This window comes from Idiotropiscis lumnitzeri, chromosome 20 (genome assembly GCF_059441095.1).
Source record: "Idiotropiscis lumnitzeri isolate Australia: NSW breed Sydney's pygmy pipehorse chromosome 20, RoL_Ilum_1.0, whole genome shotgun sequence".
Classification (NCBI taxonomy): domain Eukaryota; kingdom Metazoa; phylum Chordata; class Actinopteri; order Syngnathiformes; family Syngnathidae; genus Idiotropiscis; species Idiotropiscis lumnitzeri.
In genome coordinates this window covers 2692183-2716586 of record NC_142410.1, presented here as the reverse complement: position 1 = coordinate 2716586, position 24404 = coordinate 2692183, and the positions used below count along the sequence as shown (strand labels likewise).

Sequence of the window (24404 nt, the reverse complement as noted above, 5' to 3'; positions counted from 1 at the left end):
ATGGATGGATATATATATATATATATATATATATATATATATATATATATATATATATATATATATATATATATATATATATATATATATATATATATATATATATATATATATATATATATATATATATATATATATATATATATATATATATATATATATATATATATATATATATATATATATATATATATATATATATATATATATATATATATATATATATATATATATATATATATATATATATATATATATATATATATATATATATATATATATATATATATATATATATATATATATATATATATTTATATATATATATATATATATATATATATATTTATATATATATATATATATATATATATTATATATATATATATATATATATATATATATTTATATATATATATATAAGCAGTTCAAAGCTTTTTAGTTTTTTTTTAATTATAGTATTTATATTAATTTTGTATTATACTAAAGAAAGTGCTTCAATTTAATGGACGAACTCTAACGAACGCCCCCCGTTTTGTATGTTTTCCAAAGTACCTCTAATATAACTTCTGACCAATTACTGTGCTGCTTTAAAAGCGATACAATTCCTGTTTTGATGCTTCAATGAGGTACGAATGGAATTAGCTCTTATTCGCATGAGATGTTCAGGGCGGTCATTTGGATGACTTGGAATGGCTATTCTGACTGTCACTGATCTTGACATGGATGAAGAGTGAGGAGGGGGAAAGGCTGGAGCCATCCTGCTTGAGCAGTCGGACATGGCGATAACCTGTAAAAGCCAAAGTATTGCATGTTAGGAGACGCAACTCTTTTATTTAATTTAAAAGTAATTGTACAAAAAAAATGTCTAATATGAACCCTATACTTCAGGCGCGGCCTGTTAAACGTTTTATTCCGGCCCGCCAAACTTGAAAAAAATTAAATGAATAAACTGTTGTGTAAATAGTGTGGTATGTCAGAGGCAAATATTTTGTTGTAATGCTTCTGTTCATTTTCATTTAAAATTAAATGTATTTTTTTTTCTTTCATGAGGTGAGGTTACCAAAACACTCCATCCATCTGCTCCAAATTTTAGCACCCATTGTGGCCCACCAATCAAAATGTTTACCCACCCCTGCTATATTTGGTATAATAAGTGTAAATGCCCATTTAAAATGAAAATGGTTTATTTCACATTGGATGTCTGTGATGGCAGTATACGCAATTCTGTTGTTCCCGGTTACTCATAGAAGCAGAGCGCGCGAAAGACGTGGCGTGCGTAAAACTGAACTCCTACATTTGCAGCTCAATTAGGAAGTATTATCTCGACGTAACAGCACAAATGGGACATATACGCAAAATAACACTTTGGTTAAAGTAGAAATGGACAGATGTTTTGTTGACATGCTCTTCTGCTATTTCCGGTATATTGGTCAATCTAATGTCAAAATAATTTGTTCCGATTGAAAGTGTAACGCATGAACACGTAAGTACAAATCGGATTTTAGTGTCCATGAAAACAGTTGCATCTGATCATAGGTTTATTCTGAATTCAAATCGGATTCAAGAAAATAAACGTAGCCATGGACGTGAGGCGAACGCGCGTTAAAAACGGTTTTCATGCACGTTGATCAGACTATGTACATGAGGCATTTTTTTTTTTTTTTACGATCAGAAGAGGCTGTCTTCTTATGTTGTGCTCTGTGTAAGTACGTGATCGCCAAGGGATATTCGCTGCCCATAATGCTGTTTTTCTTGGGTGCAAAGATCTGGAATGCTAAACACTCCTGGTAGGAGATGACATTACGTCCCATTCTTGGTCCAAATGACAGTTGACCTCAATGAACGCACACTTGTCGCTGAAAAGTGAGTACTTGCACACATTACTGTACCTGTGCGGAGACTTGTAAAAGGCAGTGTGTATTGTCCCAGAAAGTCATTGCTTGAAGTATAATCATGATCTTCGACCACAAAGCGAACAAGAGCCAGGGTAGGAGCATGAATGGTAAAATTAAAGGTGCAGTCCCATTGTGGGTTAAAACCTGAAACAATGATAGAAGAATGACAGATAAACTCACATCCATGTACACACATTTACGAAACAATTTGAAATCTGCTTCTCGAGTGTAAGCCCTAAGAATAAAAAAAAAAGTGCATTAAGGTGATATTTACAGATGGACAGAGAGTGGTGTGGGACCATCAAAAGATTTAAAGACATAAGAATCTTAAAAATGAACTTTACAGGGAGCCAGTGAAGGGAGGCCATAATTGTAGTTATGTGCACCCTCCTACGAGCTAAAGTCAGGAGGAGTGCAGCAATATTTTGAACCAACTGGAGATGTTTGATGGAGGACCGTCTGACTACAAAATAAAGTGCATTACAATAATCCAGCCAGGATGTACTGATGGTATGTATTACTCTTTCGAAGAGCAGTTTTAAAGAAAAGGCCTTACTTTAGCCAGTTGCCTAAAATAAAACAAACAGAATTTAACAGTGCCAATTTGCCAGTTCAATTTAAAATGCAAATTTGAGATTGTTGGCTTTAGATCAGGGGTGGGCAAACTTTGTGATTCGCGGGCCGCAATGGGTTCTAAAATTTGACTGAGGGGACCAGGAGCAGATGGATGGAGTGTTTTAGTAACCGCGCCTTTTCTGAGGAAAAGAAAAACATTTAATTTTAAATGAAAGTGAACAAAAGCATTACAACAAAATATATGTCTTTGACACACCACAGTATTTAGAAAATAAAACACTAACAAGGTTTATTCATTTAATTTTTTTCAAATTCGGTGGGCCGGATTAAAACATTTAACGGGCCGCATGTGCCCCCGGGCTGTAGTTTGCCGACGCCTGCTTTAGATAATACACCAGGGGTCCCAAGTCAACAGGATGAGCTGTACAAGGGCCATAGGGACCACATACCATAACATCTTTTTTCTTTTCATTGACGTTCATTAAGTTTCAAAGCTTTGCTTTACTCCAAACCAGACATAAATGGCCTTAACAAAATGTGTTCATTTTGGTGAGCAAGACATAGATTTGACTGTCATAAGCATAGCAGTGACTGGAAATATCATGCATTCTTAAGATGGAACTCAGGGGCAACAAACAACAACAACAATAATAATAATAATAATAAAAAAAAATAATGCATCAAATTTATATAACACTTTTCTGGACACCCAAAGACACTCACAATGAATACATTATTCATGCACTCACAACTTTCTGCTCGATTGGTGGTAAACTAAAAGTAACGGATGGAAGCATAACTGCCTGTATGCAGTCCCTCCGACCACCACCAAACATACACCCCAAGTCAAACATCAATGTGAGTGACATTGAAGGCAAGGTGTGTGAATTGTCTTGCCCAAGGACACAGCGGAATTTTAACAGGCTACCCGTCGGTTACTGGACAACCCGTTTTACCTCCTAAGCCTCAGCCGCCCACTCCAATGAGAAAAGCAGGGACCCCAAGATTGAATCTTGTGGCACACCAGCAACTAAGGCTTGGCTGCCAAATAGGATCTAAACCACTATATTGCAGTAGCACTAATGCCGACCCATTGAGCCCACCCTCAGTAATGAGCATATTTCTCAATTACATACCATTATTTTGGATGTGGGGGCTTTTCTTCTTGTTGTTATCAATTGGAACACCATGTGTCTCAACCCAAACCTGAGGATCCACAATGGCTGAAGGCTTGTTCCTCTCTTGCTTAGGGAGCTGCTGTGCGGAAATAACCTGAAATAATTAATAAACTAATTAATCTGTGGAATAAGGTACTTATTGTTTGACCCCTCCTGCTTTAAAACGGTAATTAAATCACTTTATGATGAATTTATGACGGGCGCTGTAAAAATGTGCTTTGACTGGCACTCACAGCTGGTATGATTCTTTTCTCACCTTAACAGTGAAGAGAACAGGTGCATGGCCAGGACCTCCACCAACATTCTCTGGATTAAAGGTGGTGTTTGGCTGGCACATGAAAGGAGGCTTCAGAATGTAGCCACATTGACCATTCTGCAAGAACTTGCCTCTATTTAGATCCATCTGTTCCCCAGGAGTTTGGAAATTAAGAGCCACTGGGAAGAAAACAACATAACAGCGTTTGATTTCGCTGTCAAGAAAACTTTTTTAAACCAAACACTGGGACATGGGTTTATTTAGCTTTGGGTGTGTTTAATACAAGCCTGAAACAAAAATATAAACATAAGACCTCAGAATGCTTTAATATCTTGAATGCTTTGACTGGTTTGATCGACTGAATTTTTAGAGGTCCTACCAAGCTGGCAGCCTCCATTCCACATTTCCTGAGGGTTATAGTTGGAAGATTGTAGTCGCTGTCCTGAGGGGTAGACCCTGCTAAGTTGGTGGCTGTTGTGACGCACAAAATGCATCCCTGGAGGGGAACAAAAAAAGAAACACAATCCATCAAGTCAGATATACAAATTGAAAGAAACACCACGGACAAGTGTTTTCACTTCACTGCGACAAAGCACCAAATATGTAAACCACAAATAAACTTTTTTTTCCCCACTGCATTATGTACTGTTTTCCAATATCTTTTTAATTCAAGTAAATATTGTTTATATCATATTAGCACAATTACTAACCACTTATGTCCAATTTTGTAAAAAATAATTTTAAATGGACGCGTTTTTCACAGGACAGCAGCGATATGTTATTCTGCAAGCATTTATTTTTTCCCAATGGGATTTTTTTCACAGAACGCTGTGAATTCATATCCTTTGGGGATGATACATCTTACCCTTTTGCGTTTTTGCGCAATATGACAGCATTCATAGTCTTGAGTAAAAAGTGTGGAATGAGTCTTTAAAAACAATTGAGTTTTAATTTCCAAGAGCAACAAAGCATCGCCATCCAAATTCATCGGCGTATTTCCCGGTTATGAATAACTCACTCACAATGACTTTTATTGCAATAAAACACTGAATTAAATCAATAGACTTATCGAGATCCAGGAACTAAAAAATGAACTTTACATTTGGATTACAATGATTTGCAGATTTTGTTTTTTTAATTTGCTAGCCCTCACATAAAGTCGCCTTACATTTACAATGTAAGATTTTTCATGCTTCTTCATTTGATTTCATGCACAAAGCCACTTCCCTTGTGTCATGGTCCGTTTTGTCCTGTCATGTTTTTGTTTTATTTTTGCCCAGCTGGAGTGGGGGCGTTTCCCTCCAGCGCCTTGTTCCTGTTCATGTCGTCATGGCTGGAGAGACGCGCCCACCTGTCACTTGTCAAGTCATTGATTACTGCACTATCTATTCTAAGCACTCCACGCTGACAACTCAGCGTCGGAAGATTCCTCTTGCTCATGGTTCCAAGTTGTGAATTACTAGACACTAGTGATGGGTAGATGAGGCATCCTGTATCGTTTCGACACAGTGACACACTGTGTTGACACTGTGTTGCTAAATACTGACACCTGGTGGACTTGCAGGAAACATTTGACAGGGTTGTCTGACACTGATCTGTCAAACTATTTTTATCCAATTCCATTGATTAGGCATTTGCATTCACATTATTTTTACATATACATACTTTCATAAAAAAATCTTTGATATTCGAGACGCAGTTGATAAATTAATGAAAATCTGTCTGAATGCCTAAGTAAAAGTGTTGTGAATGACAATGGACTCATTGTAATTAAAGATTTTTATTTTAAAAAAAAATTGTTTCTCCAGCGTTTTGTTATTCAGTCTATTTCTTTTTTTTTTTTTAGGCAATTTCCCCCGCCTTTGAGAAGATCCTCTCACAAGGCACTGAAGAGGCCGGTGTGCACAACACCTGTGTGGCCAATATAAATAGGTGAGGGAACGTTGCCTCCATGGACTTCCAGTATAAGAGCGGGTTTCCGTACGTGCAACGTGTCCTGCTGACATATGGCGCTGCACGTCTGAGTGCGCACACGGCAGAAAACTTGCGTTTACCAGTGACGTCTCCCATCTTGCGGATATTTAACGCAGAGTAACGCGCCAATAACTTGATGCTTGTTTTGAGCGTGCATCCTGTTGACAGATGCGCTTCCTTATAAACACAGTTTGGCGCGCGACCGCTTTGTCGACACGTTTCCGGTAGTGGTCACGTGACTTTCTTAAAGCAGTACGCGCACCGACACAGGGTTTGCCCTGGAAGCTCGGCGCACGCATCGACGCCTCAGTGTCGCTGGACCCATCCCTACTAGACACCTCGCTATTGCATCCCGAGTACTTTGTTCGCGTTCATTGTAAGTGTTTTTCTCTTTTCGTTTATTGATCTTCTCGGTTGAGCTTGCTCGTTAATTGGCTTTCCTTGCCCTTCTGCGGCAAGCGATTTTTGTTCTCTTTTGTTCCTTGCCTTTTGCAAGCATTTTTCGTTCCCGTCGTTATTCCCCTGGTGTGAGTTTTTCCACCAACGTTTTTTGTTGCACTTCTTCGGTCTTGCGTATTATTATATATATTGTCTTTTTGTAAAAATAAATATCTTTGCAAAATCCATCCTCCTGTGTCTGCGTTTAAAGAGTCCTGATTCCATTTTCCAGCGGTCCTGGAAAATTACTTAACACCCTGTTTGTGCATTTATTTTCTGTTTGACAGTAATCGAGAAAATTAAAAAAGAAAAAGTTTTACTTGCGCATACAACATTGGGTATTTTCTGCTTAAATAACTAAAAATGTTCATACTAACACTACTGCATGCATATTTAGTCCATATTCACCCGTTGGCGCTCAGCACTTATGCACGGTGCGTCATCATTGGCATCACTACCAGGGGAGCCACCATTTTGAAGGAGGCGGGGCCCTTGTACAATGCAAAACACACGCCGTGATGTCTTTTATGCACATTTCTTGCAAACTTGCAAGACACTGACCATTCGTAACCTGAAAACATGTACGCAACGACCAAAGAGGCGTGATTCGGTGAAGTCTGAAGGTAACTTAACTCATTTACTGGCATTGACGGGGTATTGAAGCCAAAAAGTACATTCATCTTACCGAGGCTGTCAGTGAATAAGTTAATTTGAGAGTTAACTAGGTTGCCACGCAACATACCATGCTAGTATTGATAATGTGTACATGTTAATGAATTAAATAATAAAGAAAACATGATTTTGGAAAGATGCTCAGCCAAGATAAAGTACCTGTTACAAATCTTCTGTAGGTGTTTAAATTGTTACACAAGTAAGTAACTTTCAATACATAATGTATACAATACCTGAGTCTTTGACATGTCTGAGGGCTTCACTTTCAGAAAATGACGACATGTGGCTTGGTGGTGCTTTGGCAGCGTGTTGAAAGCTTTTAAAGTGGACACTGCGGGTGTACACGACCAATTCTGACAGGTCTGGACTCATCTGAGACACCACTGGCTAGAGTCACAACAAGCAAATTGGTCACTCCCAATTCATTGTCACCAAGACAAAAACAATGGCATCTTTAGACCTTGTCATCTTTTTTCTTTTTATGGGTACTTCGCTCAGATTGGTTGGCTTCATCGTCTGATGAGCTGAGGTCTGACGAGCTTGACGTGCATTCTTCTGCAGTGTTCTCTTTCTTTGCCTTAAGCAGGATTTTACCCTTAAGATCCTGCAAACAGTACACACAACCCCATCTTACCCCCACAGTACCCACAGGAACAATGTGTCCAACCCTTGTGTTTCATATTTTGAACAGGAATTTATATGCCCAGGTTAAATTCAAGTGGGTGGTTTGCTGTTCCATCACAGAGGCCCCAAAAAGTGATATTTCGACATTTTCGAGAAATCTTGTCACATTGTTATAAAGCGCTAACAAAAAAATAAAATAAAATAAATCAAATAATTGTGAGAAATTTTACTATTAAAATCACTCGAAAATTATTATTTTCAAAACAACTTCGGAAAATACATTTCAAAAGGCCAATTCATGTGTTTAATGAATGCGTAATCAGTGGTGGGTGGGCGGTCAAGATCCTTCTCTACTGACCTAACATAATCAAGAAATCATAATCATCATCTTCATATTGATGTATTATTATATCCTGGTGTTGAAATTTTACATTAGAGTTTTTATCCAATCAGAATTCAGCTAGCTAATTGTGTTAGGCAGATTTCATAATACCATTAGCACGCACTATTCCTCCGAGGCCTTCCGAATACAGTTGTGTGGGCGTCTGTACTGTGTCTCAAGGGGGCTTTTACAGTTGATAGACAGTTGCAATAGCCAATCAGATCACAAGTTGATAATCGTAAGGGCTTCTCGCTGGCGTCACGTTGAGGTGCGATCGCATTCTGTGATTGGATACTCACTTGTAAGGGGGCAGAGCTATGCGGAATCAACACAACAGAAAGTCATAACTGGCGGCCGTTCGAAAATCGAAAATATATTCTTGCTTTTTATACCACAATGGCCGAAGGGGGGAAACGTGTGAATTTAATTGCAGATACACTTGCGAGGCCATTTTCAAGACAGACCTTTCAAGAGGAGCTAGGTCGTTTAACACTCAGTAGTACATATGTGTGTTTCTGTATATTATTTGTCCAGCCGAGGTGTCATAAAGGATGGTATTAAGAGGGGTATTTATTCAAGTCGGACTATCGGACTTCACTGAAGGCTGCCAGTGTGCTTATCTAGTTGAACGACTGTACTGTAATTATCTTAACCACAGTATTATATTTTACTGTCTAATCATTTATTGGATTATGTTCTTGTTGAAAGAAAGGTAGTTGAAACACTGTTTCTGGGAATAACACCTGGAATTTACAAAAACTTAAAAGTGAGGCTCCAGCTTCGTTTAAATCAATAGCACTGTATTTTCAACCTGGCCTTTTTTTGTTACATAACATACTTCCGGTGAAGGCAGTGTGTTGGAATAGAGGCCGCGGATGGGCTTGGTAAGCAGTTTGTCTCCAAGGATGCTCTGCAGGAGTCGAGCCATCACTGCCTGTTGTTCCACAGAGCAGTGGTTCTCCAAGGAAAGGATCAGAGGGTATGACGATGCCTACACAATGATTTAGCAAAGTGGGAAATCAGAGATCAGAAAAGAGAGCGGGGCACAGAAAAAAAACATTGTTGAATAGTGTAAAATGCAACATTACATGAATTGAACATTGACCAATGTCCACAAGGATACATTTCAGTTTAAGCTATGATGGCTTGATAGTTCGAGACCATGTACATATCACAACCATCTTGTACGACAGAGCTGGGGTGTTTTTGCTTCGCTCGAATACAGATGTGACAGGCTCCAGCAACCCTGAACAGGATGAGTAGTGTTGAGAATGGACGGATAGCAATCTAATGTATCTACCCAAATCATTGACACAACAAGCTTCACATGCTCAAGGCGGGAGAGGAGAAAAAAAATGTTCACCGGGGAGGGCAACAGGTTAGCACCAGCATTGTTTATCCTGACTGGAAATGCATTTTGTCCTTACCTTAAATGCATACTCATTGATTGTCTCGATAACTTCGACAAAGGGCACTTTGGAGGTGAGTGTGTATCCATGGTAGATGACTGGCTGTCCTTTGTCACCGTCCCAACAGTCCAACTCCACACAGCGACAACCATGATTCAGGGCTCTAAAACAAAACACATCACTTACTTACGAATGTGTCTAAATGATGAAATGTGACTTTAGATTTTACCCTGCAGTTTAGCAAAATCTGAATATTGGGAAATGCTCAAAAAACACGTTTGGAATATTCCACAGGTGAACAGGTTGTTTGGAAACATGGCAGTGTCATGACTGGCATCAAAATGAGCATTACGACTAGGCACAGTTGTTCACAAGCGAGACTCGGGCGAGGTTCACAAAATTTGATAAGATATTAACAACTTTTGTCAGTGAGCAATTGTTAGGAATTCAGGGATTTCATCAAAATATAATCAAAAGACTCAGAGTATCTTGACAAATCTGCGTTAAAAATGGTCACCTCTGGTTAAATCTGGTCTAATGCATAAACGTTATCCTTTGTAGTACCGGCTGAGCCGGCACACCATAGAGTTGGCTGGAGGAGCGATTTCTTAAGTCTTTAAAAAGTCACTACTTCGGATAGTTTCCCCTTGAAAATCACCAGCTCTGACCTATTAAGACCGACGTTAACACAATTTTGAAGAATAAGGTTATTTCAAGTGGCATCCCTCTATATCGATAACACCCAGGCACAAGCTCATCTGACACACAGTGAAAAAGTGTGCTGTGGTCTGACGAGTCCACATTTTTGTTTTGGAAATCATGGATATTCTGGCCTCTGGGCCAAAGAAGAAGATGACCAGTTTAAAAGCCAACATGTGTGATGTGCAAAAAAAATTATTTTATCTTTTATGGCACTATAAATACACTTTCAGAGGACAATGGATTCCTTTTCATTCTTACCGGATATATGGCTCGACGCCACTCTCTCCAGTCAGCTGATCCTTTGTCAAGTATGTATTGTGGGAAGAGGAAATGAAGTAGTGTGCCAGTGGTTGGTTCATGTTTTGATAAACCCGACCGTGTTCCGGGTCAAACACGGAATTCTCTTTGGACAGCATGTACATGGTGAAACCATTAGGTGTCATCAAATGGTTCCTCTGAGCTGTGTTGGGCAAAAGACAAAAACAAAACAAAACACGGCAACAGAGAATTCATTTATCAACGCGATTTGATCAATTCTATTTTAATTTTTATAGTTCAACTGGAAATGCGCCGGGGATGTATGGTGGTTTTGACAGTTTTTGAAACGGCAAGCTACTTCCTGCGTACTAATTAATTGGACGTCTGAAGTCACAAATTTGCTCAAATAACTTCAGTAAAATGACATTATTAGGGTTGTCAAAATTAAAGCATTTATTCAAGATTAATATAAAAAAATCACGTGATTAAATATTTGAACTCAGTTAAGTTGTATTGTATTGTATTTATTTACTTTCCAAAAATAATTTGCAAAGCCAAATTCAAACACGGTACCATGTTAGCTGTACATATTTTGCACATGTGGTGCTTGAAGCAGAAATAATTGTATATAAGTTTGGAGAATTTTTTCCTAGAAAAATGCCTTTAAAGATGACTGTTTAGATCGTATTCAAGGATAAAAAAAACTATTAGAACAGTTTTTGATTTAAAATACACTTCATATTTGGTGATTTTACATTAACTAAAAGATTATTTAAGTAAATACCCGTTAAAAGCTTTCCAAAAAATAGTAATAGAAAAATGTGATTAATCGCAATTAATTACGGATTTTTTTTTTTGCGATTTAGTTAAAAATTTGACAGCAGTAGTTATGTGTTATTTTTGATGATATTCATTTATATAAAGACACTGATCATGCTAATTATATCTCACAATATTTTGGAAACAGATAAATATCAATAACTATTTAGTTCTATAAAACTGCAAGTGTTTACAATTACAAACTTTCGCTCAGGCTAATCTATATTACACCATGTGAAAAGCACTTTGTTACAGCTCCTGCTGTTGTGAAATGCGCTATATGAATAAAGTAAAGTGAATGTGTATTTTATTATCTGCTTGCATTAATCTTATAGATTTATTAACTACATAAAAAAAAATAAATAAATAATCTAGCCTACGCTAGTTCCAGCACTTTCTGACCCTAACCATCTGGTGGTATTATTAAGTATTTTTGCCACATGAAAAAGTAATTTGGAAATTGTCAAATCTAAAATGAGTCGCCATAACTAAACCAGACTCGCAACCAGTTGATGGTGGAAACGAGTGCCTTGTCACTCGCATACCTAAAAACAACTAACTCAAATTAGTGTTTTTATGCTAGGAAAAAAAAATATATTTTTTAAATTTGTTTCAAAAATCGTTTAGGGACACATAAAGCCATCACATTTTAAAATCTGCTGTTGTTCGGTGTAATAATAATGGCTCAAATTGACGGGAGTGTTAATGAACGCATATTATATGAATTTTATGTTAGGCAGCATACCCCATTCATTAAGTTCATAGGTGATTACGAGGCTTTGGGCATGTGTGAATGATGAATCCTCCCCCTGATCGTGAAGGAAATCCCTCAAATCTGCCGTCGATAGGACACACCCATTGGAAGAATAGCTCATAAAGACGGAATCCAGCTCAGGTCTCCGCAACAACTCTCTGCAGAAAACTTCAATTTCCTCATGGTCCAATCGGCCATCGGCTGAGTGGTCACACTTCTGTCCAAGAATCGTTTGACAGTAAGATATATATACAACCTTTCATGATCTGTGTTAAGAATATATTTGATGTGAAATAATAATACGCACCTGGAAAAGTTCACGAGCATATTGGTCACTCAAGTCAATATTGATCATTTGTAGCAATGTCTGCACTTCATCGTAGCTCATCTTATCGTCATGATTCCGATCAGCGCGACTCAGGTAAGCATGAATCCAGGTGACATTTATGATCAAGGAAGTTGTCACATTCTAGGCAGATTATTTTTTACACAGCAGATGATATTTGAAAAACCTGGAGTCAGGGGCCGACAATTTTTAAGAATAAGGCCGCAGGGTTGAGGCCGTAACGATGCTAAGATCGCAGCCGGAGGGCGGGGTCAAGTGCCCAGCGTCGATATTTGGAAGGGTTGTGTTGAAACCAAACTAACAAACATTGGCAACATCTACATGGACAAAATTTCTTTAATCCAATGAGAGTGTGGATTAAAATTATGATCAGATGCACTGTTGTCATGAAAACTAAAAATACCGATCCAATTAGAATTTGCATGTTCATGCATCACACTTCCTATCAGAACGAACTGTTTTGACATGTGCAGATTGACCGAATATACCGGAAATAGGGAAAAAAACGTCGCGAGTTCACTCTGTCCATTTCTACTTTAACCGTAAGCGTTATTTTGTGTAATTTTCCAGTTTGTCTTGTTTCGTTAATTGAACTTTAATGGAGCTGTGCAATGTAACCTCCAGACCACACTTTTCAGTTCAGTCTTGCGCACAAAAACGACCAAAATAACAAAAACTGACATCACCGGCGAATTTAGTAAAACCAGTTTGTTTTGACATTTTTGAAAAAGTGTTTTCATGCTCTTGGATGGGATAAAATCAAGATATACCACCACCCTTCTCCTTCGGAATATAACCTTGATCGGAATGGTCTCGAACAGGCGCGGGCAAACTATGGCCCGGGGCCACATGCGGCCCATTAAACGTTTTAATCCGGCCCACCGAACTTTAAAAACATTAAGTGAAAAAACCTTTTTAATGTTTTATTTTCTAAATTCTGTGGGGTGTCAAAGACATATATTTTGGTGTAATGCTTTTGTTCATTCTCATTAAAAATTAAATGTATTTTTTTTTCTCAGATGAGGTGAGTTTACCAAAACATTCCATCCATTTTCTCCTGGTCCGGCCCCTCATTCAAATTTTAGAACCCATTGTGGCCCGACAATCAAAAAGTTTGCCCACCCCTGTTCTTGAATATTCCGATTGAGGTGTGTTCATGAAGAATTTTTCCTTTCAGGTTTTTAAATGTGTGCATGTAAATGTGGTAATTATCACTAATGTATATGTGATGCACACCAACCAGAAAGAATGTTCTCACCACATTCTAATGAGTTCCAATAAAAGATTTAGCAAAGGATATTGATCAAGTTTCTCCTTCTGGGTCATGTTGGCAATTCTTTCCTGCAGTGTCCGGATGCCGCGGGTCCAATGAAAAGCTTCTTCATGGTTCTGGCAGAGAAGATCCAGATTCTTTCGGGGACCTTTAAAGACCACCGTCAGACACCGGCCTTCAGGAACTGCGCCAAGCATCTGCCGCAATGTTTCCGAATGGCATCCCTCATATACGCACTCCACCTCCGTGATGGAGACTGTGTGAGTGAGGGGGATGAAAAAAGATGAAAAACAATGAATAGTTGCTAGAAATTCTATATCTTTGCTACCATCAGAGAAATCATTACATGCTCAGATAGAGTAACTCCCTGCTTGGCATCATCTTATCTCATTATTTTTACTCTTCCTCAGGATCATGCTGTGTGAGTAAATCATCAGTATCAAGTTGCGCAAAGCTTTTTGTGACATCTCAACTGTTCAATTATTGGAAGAACTTAAAAATCTGTGATTCTCAGTTTTGTTGTTCATTGTGTTTTGATGAGGCTCAAAATATAAACTGCTTGTTTAGTTTAACGGCGTATCCACTACCCCACATGCCTTGAGGTTTTTTCTTTTTTTTGGGGCGTTTAAATAGTTATTAATTAATAATTACAGGTGTGTTGTTGTTGGTATATTCCTTCCTGGATTAGTAATATCCATAATCATAACTATGTACCTATACAATTCACTTCTCTGTATTGTTGTGCAATTATCCAACTTGTGTCAGCTTGTGTGGCATAAGATTAATAACTGAAAACATTTTAGCACTTCAGAGGTGTCAAACTAATTTTTGTGGACGGCCACATCATAGTTACTACGGTTTCCCTCAGAGGGCCGTTACGACTGTGGACCCGTATAAATGTTTGATAACCTTACGTTATTACATACACACAACCAAGTGATGGAAAGCCAATTTTGAAATCAGAAGCCAGTAAGTAAAGTTCAACAATTCTTCAATTTATTTTAAAAGGGGAGGATTGGTAATAAATAAATGGCAATATGTCATATCTCAATGTTGTAAAAGTGAAGAAAATGAGCTAAAAACAGGAAGTTGACGCACATTATTTTCCCTTTGTGGCCACATAAAATATGGTTGCGGGCCAGATCTGGCCCCCGGGCGTTGAGTTTGACACCTGTGATTAGATGGACGAAATTAATATTTTTTGTTGTTATTTTTTTTTTTTTTTAATTTGTCGCTCAACTCAACCTGCAACACTCGGAAACATGTGGTTTCCATTTTTTTTCTTAAATCACGCCACTCTCTTAAGGTTGTGATTCACCTGCTTATGCTTTCTATTCAACATTTTTTGAAACAATTTTTAAGGATTTTCTGAACTTGTCTGTCGCGGGTTCCTTTTCGACCTCCTCCAAAACAAATGGCGTAGCCAGAATATGTGCAACAGTGATGTTTATTGTGCAGCCCTTCCAAAGTGCAACACAGAGAAAAGTCCCCCAAAAGTCCAAAAACCCAAAAAGTGACAATATAGTAATTTACAAAAATAAGGGTGTCTATCTATATATTTACAAAACCACTGAATGGAGTTCAACCACAACTACCATATCAGCTACGTTGCAAAATGCGTCACTGTCTCGCTCTCCAGTACTACCTGCACTGCAGCACCTCTCATTCCTCTCTTTCCAAACAACTTACTATATACAGTGAACCCCCGGTTATCGCGGTTAATGGGGACCGAGACCACCCGCGAAAACTGAAAATCCGCGAAGTAGCGTCGCACCTTAAAAAAAAAACAAAAAAAAACGTGTGTGTGTATATATATATATATATATATATATATATATATATATATATACTTCGCACCTATATATATTTATATATAGGTGCGAAGTAGTGGCACACCTTAAAAAATGCTTAAAAAAAAATTAAATAAAAAAAAAATATATATATACGTATACGATTCGCCCCTCCCCTTGGGCATCAGCTGACATAATTGTCGCGCGAAACAAACATATTTAAGAAACGCGGAAGCTCCCCCGCTGTTTGGTCTTCCTCTATGTCGTGTCTGTTTTCTGCCGCGTCTCGTGACTGGTGAGTGTTCAATTGAATGTGCGTGCGTGCGTGTGTGTCCATGTATGCTTCCATTCATAATAAAACTACCAAGTGTGCACCCTCGGTCGCTCTATTAAAACTGTGACTGACGTGGTATTGATGTGGTGCCAGGTGGGTGCGTATGTATTACACGGGATGGAATTGAATGCATCAGTATGGGAATGTGCGGTGCATGCGTGTGCGCAATTGTGTCTCCGGGGACCATGCTGTGCTGTGCTGTCCTTATTGACGGAGCTGCTCCGTCACATTGTCCAGGTCGATCTTTGAACAATCTTAATCTACTTTTGAGGGAAAATCTGTGCCCATCATAATTGGGATAAGATGCTTTCTTATTTTAATAATAAATAATTAGAATAATAAATAAATGCATTTTTTTATTCATATAGGAAATTTAAACCAGAGGAAAATCCAACCATGCCACGAAGTTTTCAAGCATTTTTCCTTTGTAATTCTCAAGAAAATCATTATTCAAGTATTACCTTCCAATGTATCATACATCTCGGGGGCACTTTTCATTATAATACATTATGGAATGCAAATTTGCATTTTATTATCCGTTTCTTTATTTTTATCTAAATATTGGATGAAACTCAAGGAAGCTTTTTGATGTCATAGAGATTCAGTGATGAAGAAACTTATTTTCTTGTAACCTGTTAAGTGATCTATTTTTTTTGTTGTTCTCTTAACGTTTCAATAATATTTTAAATGGGTAGATTCATGTTTGTTGATTTTTACACTATATTGTTTGTATTTTTATTGTTATTGTAATTTTGTTTACATTTTATTCCATTTCCTTGAGTGGGATTTTTATAAACCCGTAAGGGGTTTCTACATCACCTGCACATTTGATACTCTTTTTGCTTGCATATTTTGAATTTTGTTAAAAAATGTGAAAAAAAACAACTAAGAAAGAAAACAAATCAATAAAGTGTATTCCTTTAGTGGGGGCAAAGTATGAAGCAATACTTATTTTAGATTAAATCATATCTGCCATAATTATTAGCACTCCTGGTGTTAATACTTTCAACAATCCCTTTAGCCAAAGAACAGCAATTCATCTTCTGCTAGACTGTTTCTCAATATAGATTATACAGAAAGAGTCTCAAAATCATCCAGCAACCTGGATCCTCTACTCTGCACTGTCCTCTATAGCTCCTTGATTCTGTGAACCATTTTTATAATAGTCAGTTGTATTCTTCTGCAATTAAAAAAATAAACACATTTAAGACTTATCTTTAACGACTCTTTACCAGGGTTGCCGGTAATTGTGGAGTGCACTTTATATAGTAAACAGCGCACCCTCAAAGCTCTATCTACATCAGGCCTTGTAACAATTTTAGACCTCCCATAGTCGAGTGAAGCGAACCTGGTATTTCAGCTGTTGAGTAACTATAGAGCACGAAGCGGGTTATAAGAGCAGAAGTGACGGCATGCCCTCTAATCTCAATGTTTGACCTCAATGTTTGAACATTTTCTTGGGGGGGAATCAGCTGACATTGAACATTTTAAATACAACTTGGAGACTCTATAATAAAGACACCGCCCTTGCCCTTCAGTCAGCTAAGGAGAAATGAAGAAAGTACCAATTACACGGAACTAAAATAGACACCATGTGAAAAGCTAAATTTAAAGAATTCACAGAACGAGTCGACATGGGCTACTTGAAAAGTTCAGGATTTTCTTCTTTTTTTTTTTTTAATCGTAAAGGATAATTTGTCTTGAAGTTTGCAACATTGCTGCATTAGCATACATTCTGTCACAACAAAAGATGACGACAGACACCTAAAACACTACAGCCAACATAAACTGCAGGCACAGCAAGCGGACAATAACTATAATGATAAATAATGTTAAAATAGCCTTGAAATAAAACAGTGGCAGGAATAAGAAGAGATGTCAGTCCAATAATGTTGATAATAATATATATATTTGTACTGAATTTTCAGAATTATTACTGACTCAAATTTCTATCTGTCAGGAATGTTTTGTGCTTGGAATATTGTTTGTTTTTCTTTTTTCCCCTGAAGCTTTTAAGGGCTGTTTATTTAACAACTTTTCCTTTTCTTTTCTTTATAAATACAGACAAATTAGTGATGGACAAATGAAGCTTCATGAAGTACTTTTTTAATACTCATTTTTAACTCCTCTATTTGGCATTTTTGGTTTAAAGATGTAGTGGAAACGTAATAAATTTCCATTGCATTAGACTTCATCTTTAAACCAAGTGCACTATCTAAAGGATAAAAAATATCACAAGTGCTTCATGAAGCTTCATTTTCCCATCACTATGGACACAATGCTGTGTGTCTTACCAGTGACAAATCATCACAAATTCACCAGCTTTTCACTTGAAAAAAATATGTTTTTTGTTTGTATTTTTTTAATAGCATGCCAACACATGTCTCAACAGAAGTAGGGAGTAAAAATGCAAACCACTTACAGGATTGTTGCTCCTTGGCGCGGCTGAAAGTTTTGCGGGACTGGCACCAAATTGTGACGCCATCTTCCAGCAGCTTCAGGGTACGTCGCTTTTGCCAATGAGGTGATCGGACCTTTACACAGGAACGATTCATTGATTAGTTATTTTTTTTCTCTTATGTACAGCTAAATTATAAGAATAATTTGCAACACCTTTTACTTAAGGAATTAATTATCTTTTTTTTTTTGCCTTCTCACTGATGTTACAAACCAAAATCAGTGAATGAATCATAACCAATTTGTGTTTGTGGAATTTTAACTGGTCACACTCACCACTGTAATAAACTTGAGATGGGTTTGGAGTACTTTACTGCGCTATTTGGCATTTTTCTTGAGCAGAATAGATCAGGAAACAAGTCCAAAATTAACAGTGGCCTGTTACAGCACACTGAGCACGGAACATGTCACAGTGATTATGTACACTCTGCAAAAATGTGGCAGCGTACGGGGTATGTCATTAGGAAAATTAATTTTGAGTCATGTGTGGCTTCATGTTCATCCAGTGAGGTTGGTGGGTCAGGAAAAATATGAGCACCAGTGAAAAACCTCTGGTGCTCTTTTGAGAACCAGCCCAAAATTGTTTTGTACGCTTTTCAACATTGACTCAATGGTCAATGCGTTGAAATCTGAAGTTCTGCAACACATAATACTGGCCATCATGTCATTCAATATACCTCGTACCTTGACCATATTGGAGCCCTGCAACATCCACTTGACATCTTCATCATCCTGCAATCCTATGAGAAAAAAAAAGCAACATTTGCTCAGGAAATGTAAATAATGACATAGTACGCATGAAGTGTCTCAATTTCTACTCCTCAAATTAACCTCTATGAATTGATGTATTCATAATTACTACTTATATATTTCAGGGGCTCCAAACATAATGCCGAAAACGTAATCAGTAATGCCTCATGGAAAACTGAAACGAAAAATTGCCCAAGGCACAAGAAGTATTACATTTTGCGCAGTGCGAGCACACTTGACAATGCGATCTAAGATTGAAAAAGGCCCATCAACAATTTCCATTTGGGTGGCCTTCAAATATTTATTTTTTCTTGTTAGAAAACAGTCATGACCAAAAACTACACAAATAAAAGAAATAATCAAAATAACAACACACTTCTCTTTTTGTCATAGTACCATGAACCTGAACAATGTTGTGTGGCTGCAGCTCCAAAAGAGCTCCACGGCATTGTGGCAACAATATTTTTAGGGTGGAAGGCCTTGCCATCCCTTCTTCAAACAAATGCATCATCCATATGCCCGGGCTGCTCAATTTTGGTTTCATTGGCTCCAAAGGGATCCGCTCCCAAAAGCCAACCCTGTGTTTTAGATTTTTTTTCTTGGGCAAACTTTGATGTGCTGCTGTGAGAATGTCATGTTTTTTTTTTCCTTCCATCCCAACAGCCAGGTGACAACGGGCACATTGCATCACGCGACCAACGCAAAATTAAACCTAGGACTCAATGAGAATGAATAAATAACGAGGTGGATGAATGCAAACAAAGAATACCACTGCTTTGGGAAAGAATAAAATTATATTAAACGAGTAATTATTAAGAGTTATTAACGAAATAAAAAAAATGCTCTCAATAGAATAGCAATTTTTATTTTATTTATTTATTTTTATTTATCAAACCACAAAGAAAAGGAAAACTGAGAATCACAATTTTTTATTTTTATGCTAATTGCATGGCAGACGTCTGTAAAAGTTTCGCTGGGCAGCTTATGTCACATATGATCAGGTAGTCGGCAGCTCGCGATAGCAACGAGCTTCAGCTGGCTACTACAACTTGCTAACAGGGTTGCAGTTTTGCTCCTAATTCAGTAATCACAGCCTCCATCACCTCACCTTTATGGCGATAAATAAGATACATTTCTATTTTATTAAATCAAAATTTGTGCAAAAATATATAAAGGTACTTTGCTTCTGTTTACATTTTACAATTTATATAGTAGCCACACTGGAGGCATTTCTCATTCGATACAGGCCGGTTTAATGTCACTTCAAAATAAAGTCAGAAAAGGTGAGCTGTCAAAGTATGTTGTATAATATTTTTAGAGAAAAACAGAAAATATATCGTAGTACAGTGAACCCCCGGTTATCGCGGTTAATGGGGACCGAGACCACCCGCGAAAACTGAAAATCCACGAAGTAGCGTCGCACCTTCAAAAAAAAAAAAAACACTGTGTATATATATACTTCGCACCTATATATATATATATATATATATAAATATATAAATATATATAGGTGCAAAGTAGCAGCACACCTTCAAAAATGCTTAAAAAAAAAATATATATATATATATATATATATATACTGGTAGAGAGAGAGTGAAATTCATGTTATAACAAAAAATTATTAAAACTTATTATTTTTTTATTCCCCAGCCATTATTTTTGTATTTATTCAATTACTTCTTTTTGTATTTATTTAATTACTTCGACTTTTACCTGCTGGTACGCCGTCCGGTGTGCCCTGTGAATGTTATGATCCTCCAGCAGAACTGGAGGATTGAACAGGACTCTCCAAACGCAGACCCGGGAAAAAAGGTGGTGATACAAAGATATTTATTATCACAATATAGTCAGTGTAATCTGCGCGTCTCGCAGCAGCTGACGACATGGCGCGAGACGATCGCTGGAGGAACGCCCACACAGCTGAAAAAACAAAAACACACGCGGCATGACAGGCACGGATCATGACAGTGAAATGAAAGGTGGCATTCTTCATTTATTTATTTATTCATTTATTCATTCATAACTGACAGCCTCGCGCTCCGCCGGTGCCCGGGCGGAAGTTGTTTCTCTTCGGCTTGACAGCCACACACGCCGGCCGGTCTCCTTCGGAGCTCACGCACGGTCCCAAACGAAGCAAAATGTCGCCGCGCGAGTGCCCAGGCGGAAGTTGTTTCTCTTCGGCTTGACAGCCACACACGCCGGCCGGTCTCCTTCGGAGCTCACGCACGGTCCCGAACGAAGCAAAATGTCGCCCCCGATCGTGTCCGTCGCCACCAATCGTGTCCGGGGGAACCTGTTCTTCTTCGTCCACTCTCTTCTTCGTCTACTCTCCTCTTCGGCGCACGCCCGCCGTCTAACCGCTTCAGCGCCCCCTTGTGCCGCTCGCCAAAACTACAATGCTCCCGAATATTTTTTAGACCCGCGAAGCACTGAACCCGCGAAAGGTGAACCGCGAAGTAGCGGGGGTTCACTGTACATCATTATTGCGATACAAAATGGCCTATATCGTAGTAAGACATTTTTTTGGGGTCCTCCAGGCAACGCTGCCTTTGAGCAGCCAACAGGTTTAAATTGCAGTCAAAGTTTATGAATGTAAGTGATTAGTAGACAATGTGCATCATAACTGAGGACTGAGGAGTGCTTTTTTTAGCCGATGATAGAAGCTAGCTGCCTCGCAGGAACCGAGCTGCCTAAAATTAACCCGGAGTTCCTCACCTCTAATGTCACTACATAAAATAATTACCTAAATGGACATAGCAATGAAAGTTGAAATTCACCAAAATGTGACCCAGGCACTTAACACAACACAAGAGACACACAAAAAAAGGGTAATTGTTTTTGATTGTCCTTCCAGCCCAGCCCATAATGCGCCCAGCGCATATTTGGAGTGACGTAAAAATTGGACAGCATGTAAAAAGCGTTGATGTGATCCCTGTGTATTATGTTGAAGGCAAAAAAAAAGGTGTCAAATCATCAAATATATTTTTTTCTTTATGTGGCCACATGCATTTGAGACGTAATATCCATGATAAAAGCTCAGTTTTAAAAAAATTATTTAAATCAACTTTGGTTTTCTCATTCTGCGGAAACATGTTGCCTAATTGTTGCCCGTCGAATTTTTTTTTTGAGACAAGTTAAAATAGTAATGTTCGCTACATTTAAGTTGGCTCGTTAGGTTAAAATCGATCCATGCGTTGCTACGTTGCATAAAGAAGATCGTGTGTCATGGAGGAAGTCGCCGTTTCATATTAATATCTACTTAATAGATGTGGTTAGGTGGCTCATTGTTTTATTTATTGCATCACTCATGTCTTTAGACCATCTAGAAGGTGTTTGTGGACATGATGTAGGACACACTTTTGCGTTTGGGATGTTTTCAAATGCTTTTTGCATGGTGGGGCCTTCACATGATCTTGGGTACACCCTTAACTCCTTGCCAGCTAATCAATACCAGCATTAATTTAGCGATAGAATGTATTTTTTAGGTAGTAAATGTGAGTGTGCAATAGCAATGTTATAATTAGTGCTGTCAAGTGATTATTTTTTTAAACTAATTAATCACAAAAAAATTCCATGATTAATGCCGATCAATCGCATTTTTCAACTACAATTTTTTGAGGAAGCTTGTAACAGATATTTACTTGAATAATATATTGGAATTAATACAAAATCACATGAAGTATGTTTAATTCAAAGACTGTTCTCGTAGCTTGCTATGATTATTGAATATGATCTAAAAGGCGATATCTTTATAAGGCATTTTTCTTGGAAACAATTCTCAAAACTGCCCACAAGCACCACACTCCAGAAGTGTTGGCTTGCACGGCCCAGTGGTCACTTGTTTTGTTTGTTTGATGATACGCCAAATATGTACAGCTAATATGGTGCAATATTTTCAAAGTATGCTGATTATCTTTTAAGTAAATCAAACTGAGTTAACTGAGTTATTTTTTTGGGTGATAAATCTTCAGAGTTAACGCTTTAATTTTGACAGCCCTACTTGAACGAAGCGGTGCCTGGGAACTCAAATAGATTGGCATTTTTTCCCCCTCAATTCCTGTAAAGTTGTCATTTTGACAGTACGAGTATTCCGCCGGACAACAATGATTTATATATGTTACATTATTTTCTGAGAGGCTTGCACCCTGTCGATCCATTTACAAAATTGCATCTGCACCCCTGCATTCACCAGAGAGACCTAAATTAAACATACATCAAATGAAAAGGAAGGATGAGAGGAACACGTTTGGTGGTTTGAGGTGAAGTCACTTTAAAAACTCATAATAACTCACATATGCTCATGGAGATCACATGTTATAACCAGAGTGGAGAGTAGTTGACCACAAATGTGTACTGTAGTTGATTACCCTAGAGAAAATTATAGACAGTGCTTCTTGCACGTCACAGTAGACCTTCAATACGTTTACGTGTCGCTTCAAAAGAAAAAATAAAATAAAAATACAACGTATGCAATTAATCGATAGAAAACCGAACTTGACAAAACCAACAAATTTCTTCTATTCACTTACATCGATTGAACGACGAAGCAAAAATGGTCTGCATGCATGCTAATACCATTCAAATCACAAGTGATCGATCCATCCATCCATCACAGCCGAGATTCGAACCCAGCCTTTTCTGCACTGTCCAAAAAGATAAAATGTTAAATAAAATGTTCATTTTCCTCTTGTCGGTAACTGATGCAGGTCAAGATAGTCGGGGCATGATTTGTATTGCATTTGATAATTTTAGAATGGATGGGTGGACAAAACATTTATTTTCTATGAATAGCTTCCAAGTCCCCCTTTTTAAATAACGGTCTTTATGACTGACGACCAATTACCAATATCTGCAGCATGAGTTTGCGAACAACACACATGCAAGTCTTACCTAGACTCCTTAGCGGATGGATGGCTTTATAATCGGACGTCCCGTTCCCGTTCTTACGCACGGGGGCTGCTTTCCTTCTATTTCCCAACATATTGTTTAGGAGCAGGCTTCGCTTTTGTTTAATCCCGCTTCCCTTCCGTCACTGCTGTACACTGGATATTTCTTGCTCAGCACGCATACTTTTTATCCTGGGGCAGTCGAATACGCATTGTCCCAACCTTCTCCTTGCTGACGTCACATCAACAAGATTTAGTATTAGTACTGTATGTATATTATATTTAGCAAATGTCAAGTGCCAGCAACGCGCTTTATGTATCACCCTCAACATAAAATTTCATAAAGGCCACGTAAAACCTACATGACATAATACGATATACTAACTCTAGTAATGCTAGTGCTAATCAATATTTCGAAGAAATAATCAAAACAAAACTAGTATATGGACTATTGCGATAAAGAAGTTCACGATTCAGCAAACATAATTCATGTTGACCTGTGCTTTGTTCAATTTAATTAATTTTGCAACTAATGAAATAATTTGTGACTTTGTTGACATTGCATACTGCTTTTTTTTTACTGTCATATGGAATTTTTAAAGGCGTATATTATGCCCCAGTTGTCACA

The 24404-nt window shown here is 37.8% G+C and overlaps 1 protein-coding gene across 2 annotated transcripts; it reads right to left on the bottom strand.

Moving 5' to 3' along the window:
* Positions 1-405: 405 nt before the first annotated feature.
* On the bottom strand, positions 406-24027 carry plcd3b (phospholipase C, delta 3b). 2 transcript variants are annotated; one of them, XM_088284159.1, is made up of 16 exons: positions 23781-24027; positions 18825-18880; positions 18106-18217; positions 13587-13815; positions 12248-12377; positions 11932-12157; positions 10368-10569; positions 9426-9570; positions 8837-8989; positions 7453-7596; positions 7226-7379; positions 4288-4404; positions 3909-4087; positions 3611-3746; positions 1893-2042; positions 406-790 (listed from the first exon to the last, which is right to left on the bottom strand). In XM_088284159.1, the coding sequence occupies exons 1-16, from the start codon at positions 23869-23871 to the stop codon at positions 675-677; spliced, it is 2340 nt and encodes a 779-aa protein (XP_088140285.1). In that variant the 5' UTR covers positions 23872-24027; the 3' UTR covers positions 406-674. The 2 variants fall into 2 exon arrangements, with proteins under 2 accessions (XP_088140285.1, XP_088140287.1); XM_088284161.1 differs by lacking the exon at positions 3611-3746.
* Between the last annotated feature and the right edge of the window lie 377 nt (positions 24028-24404).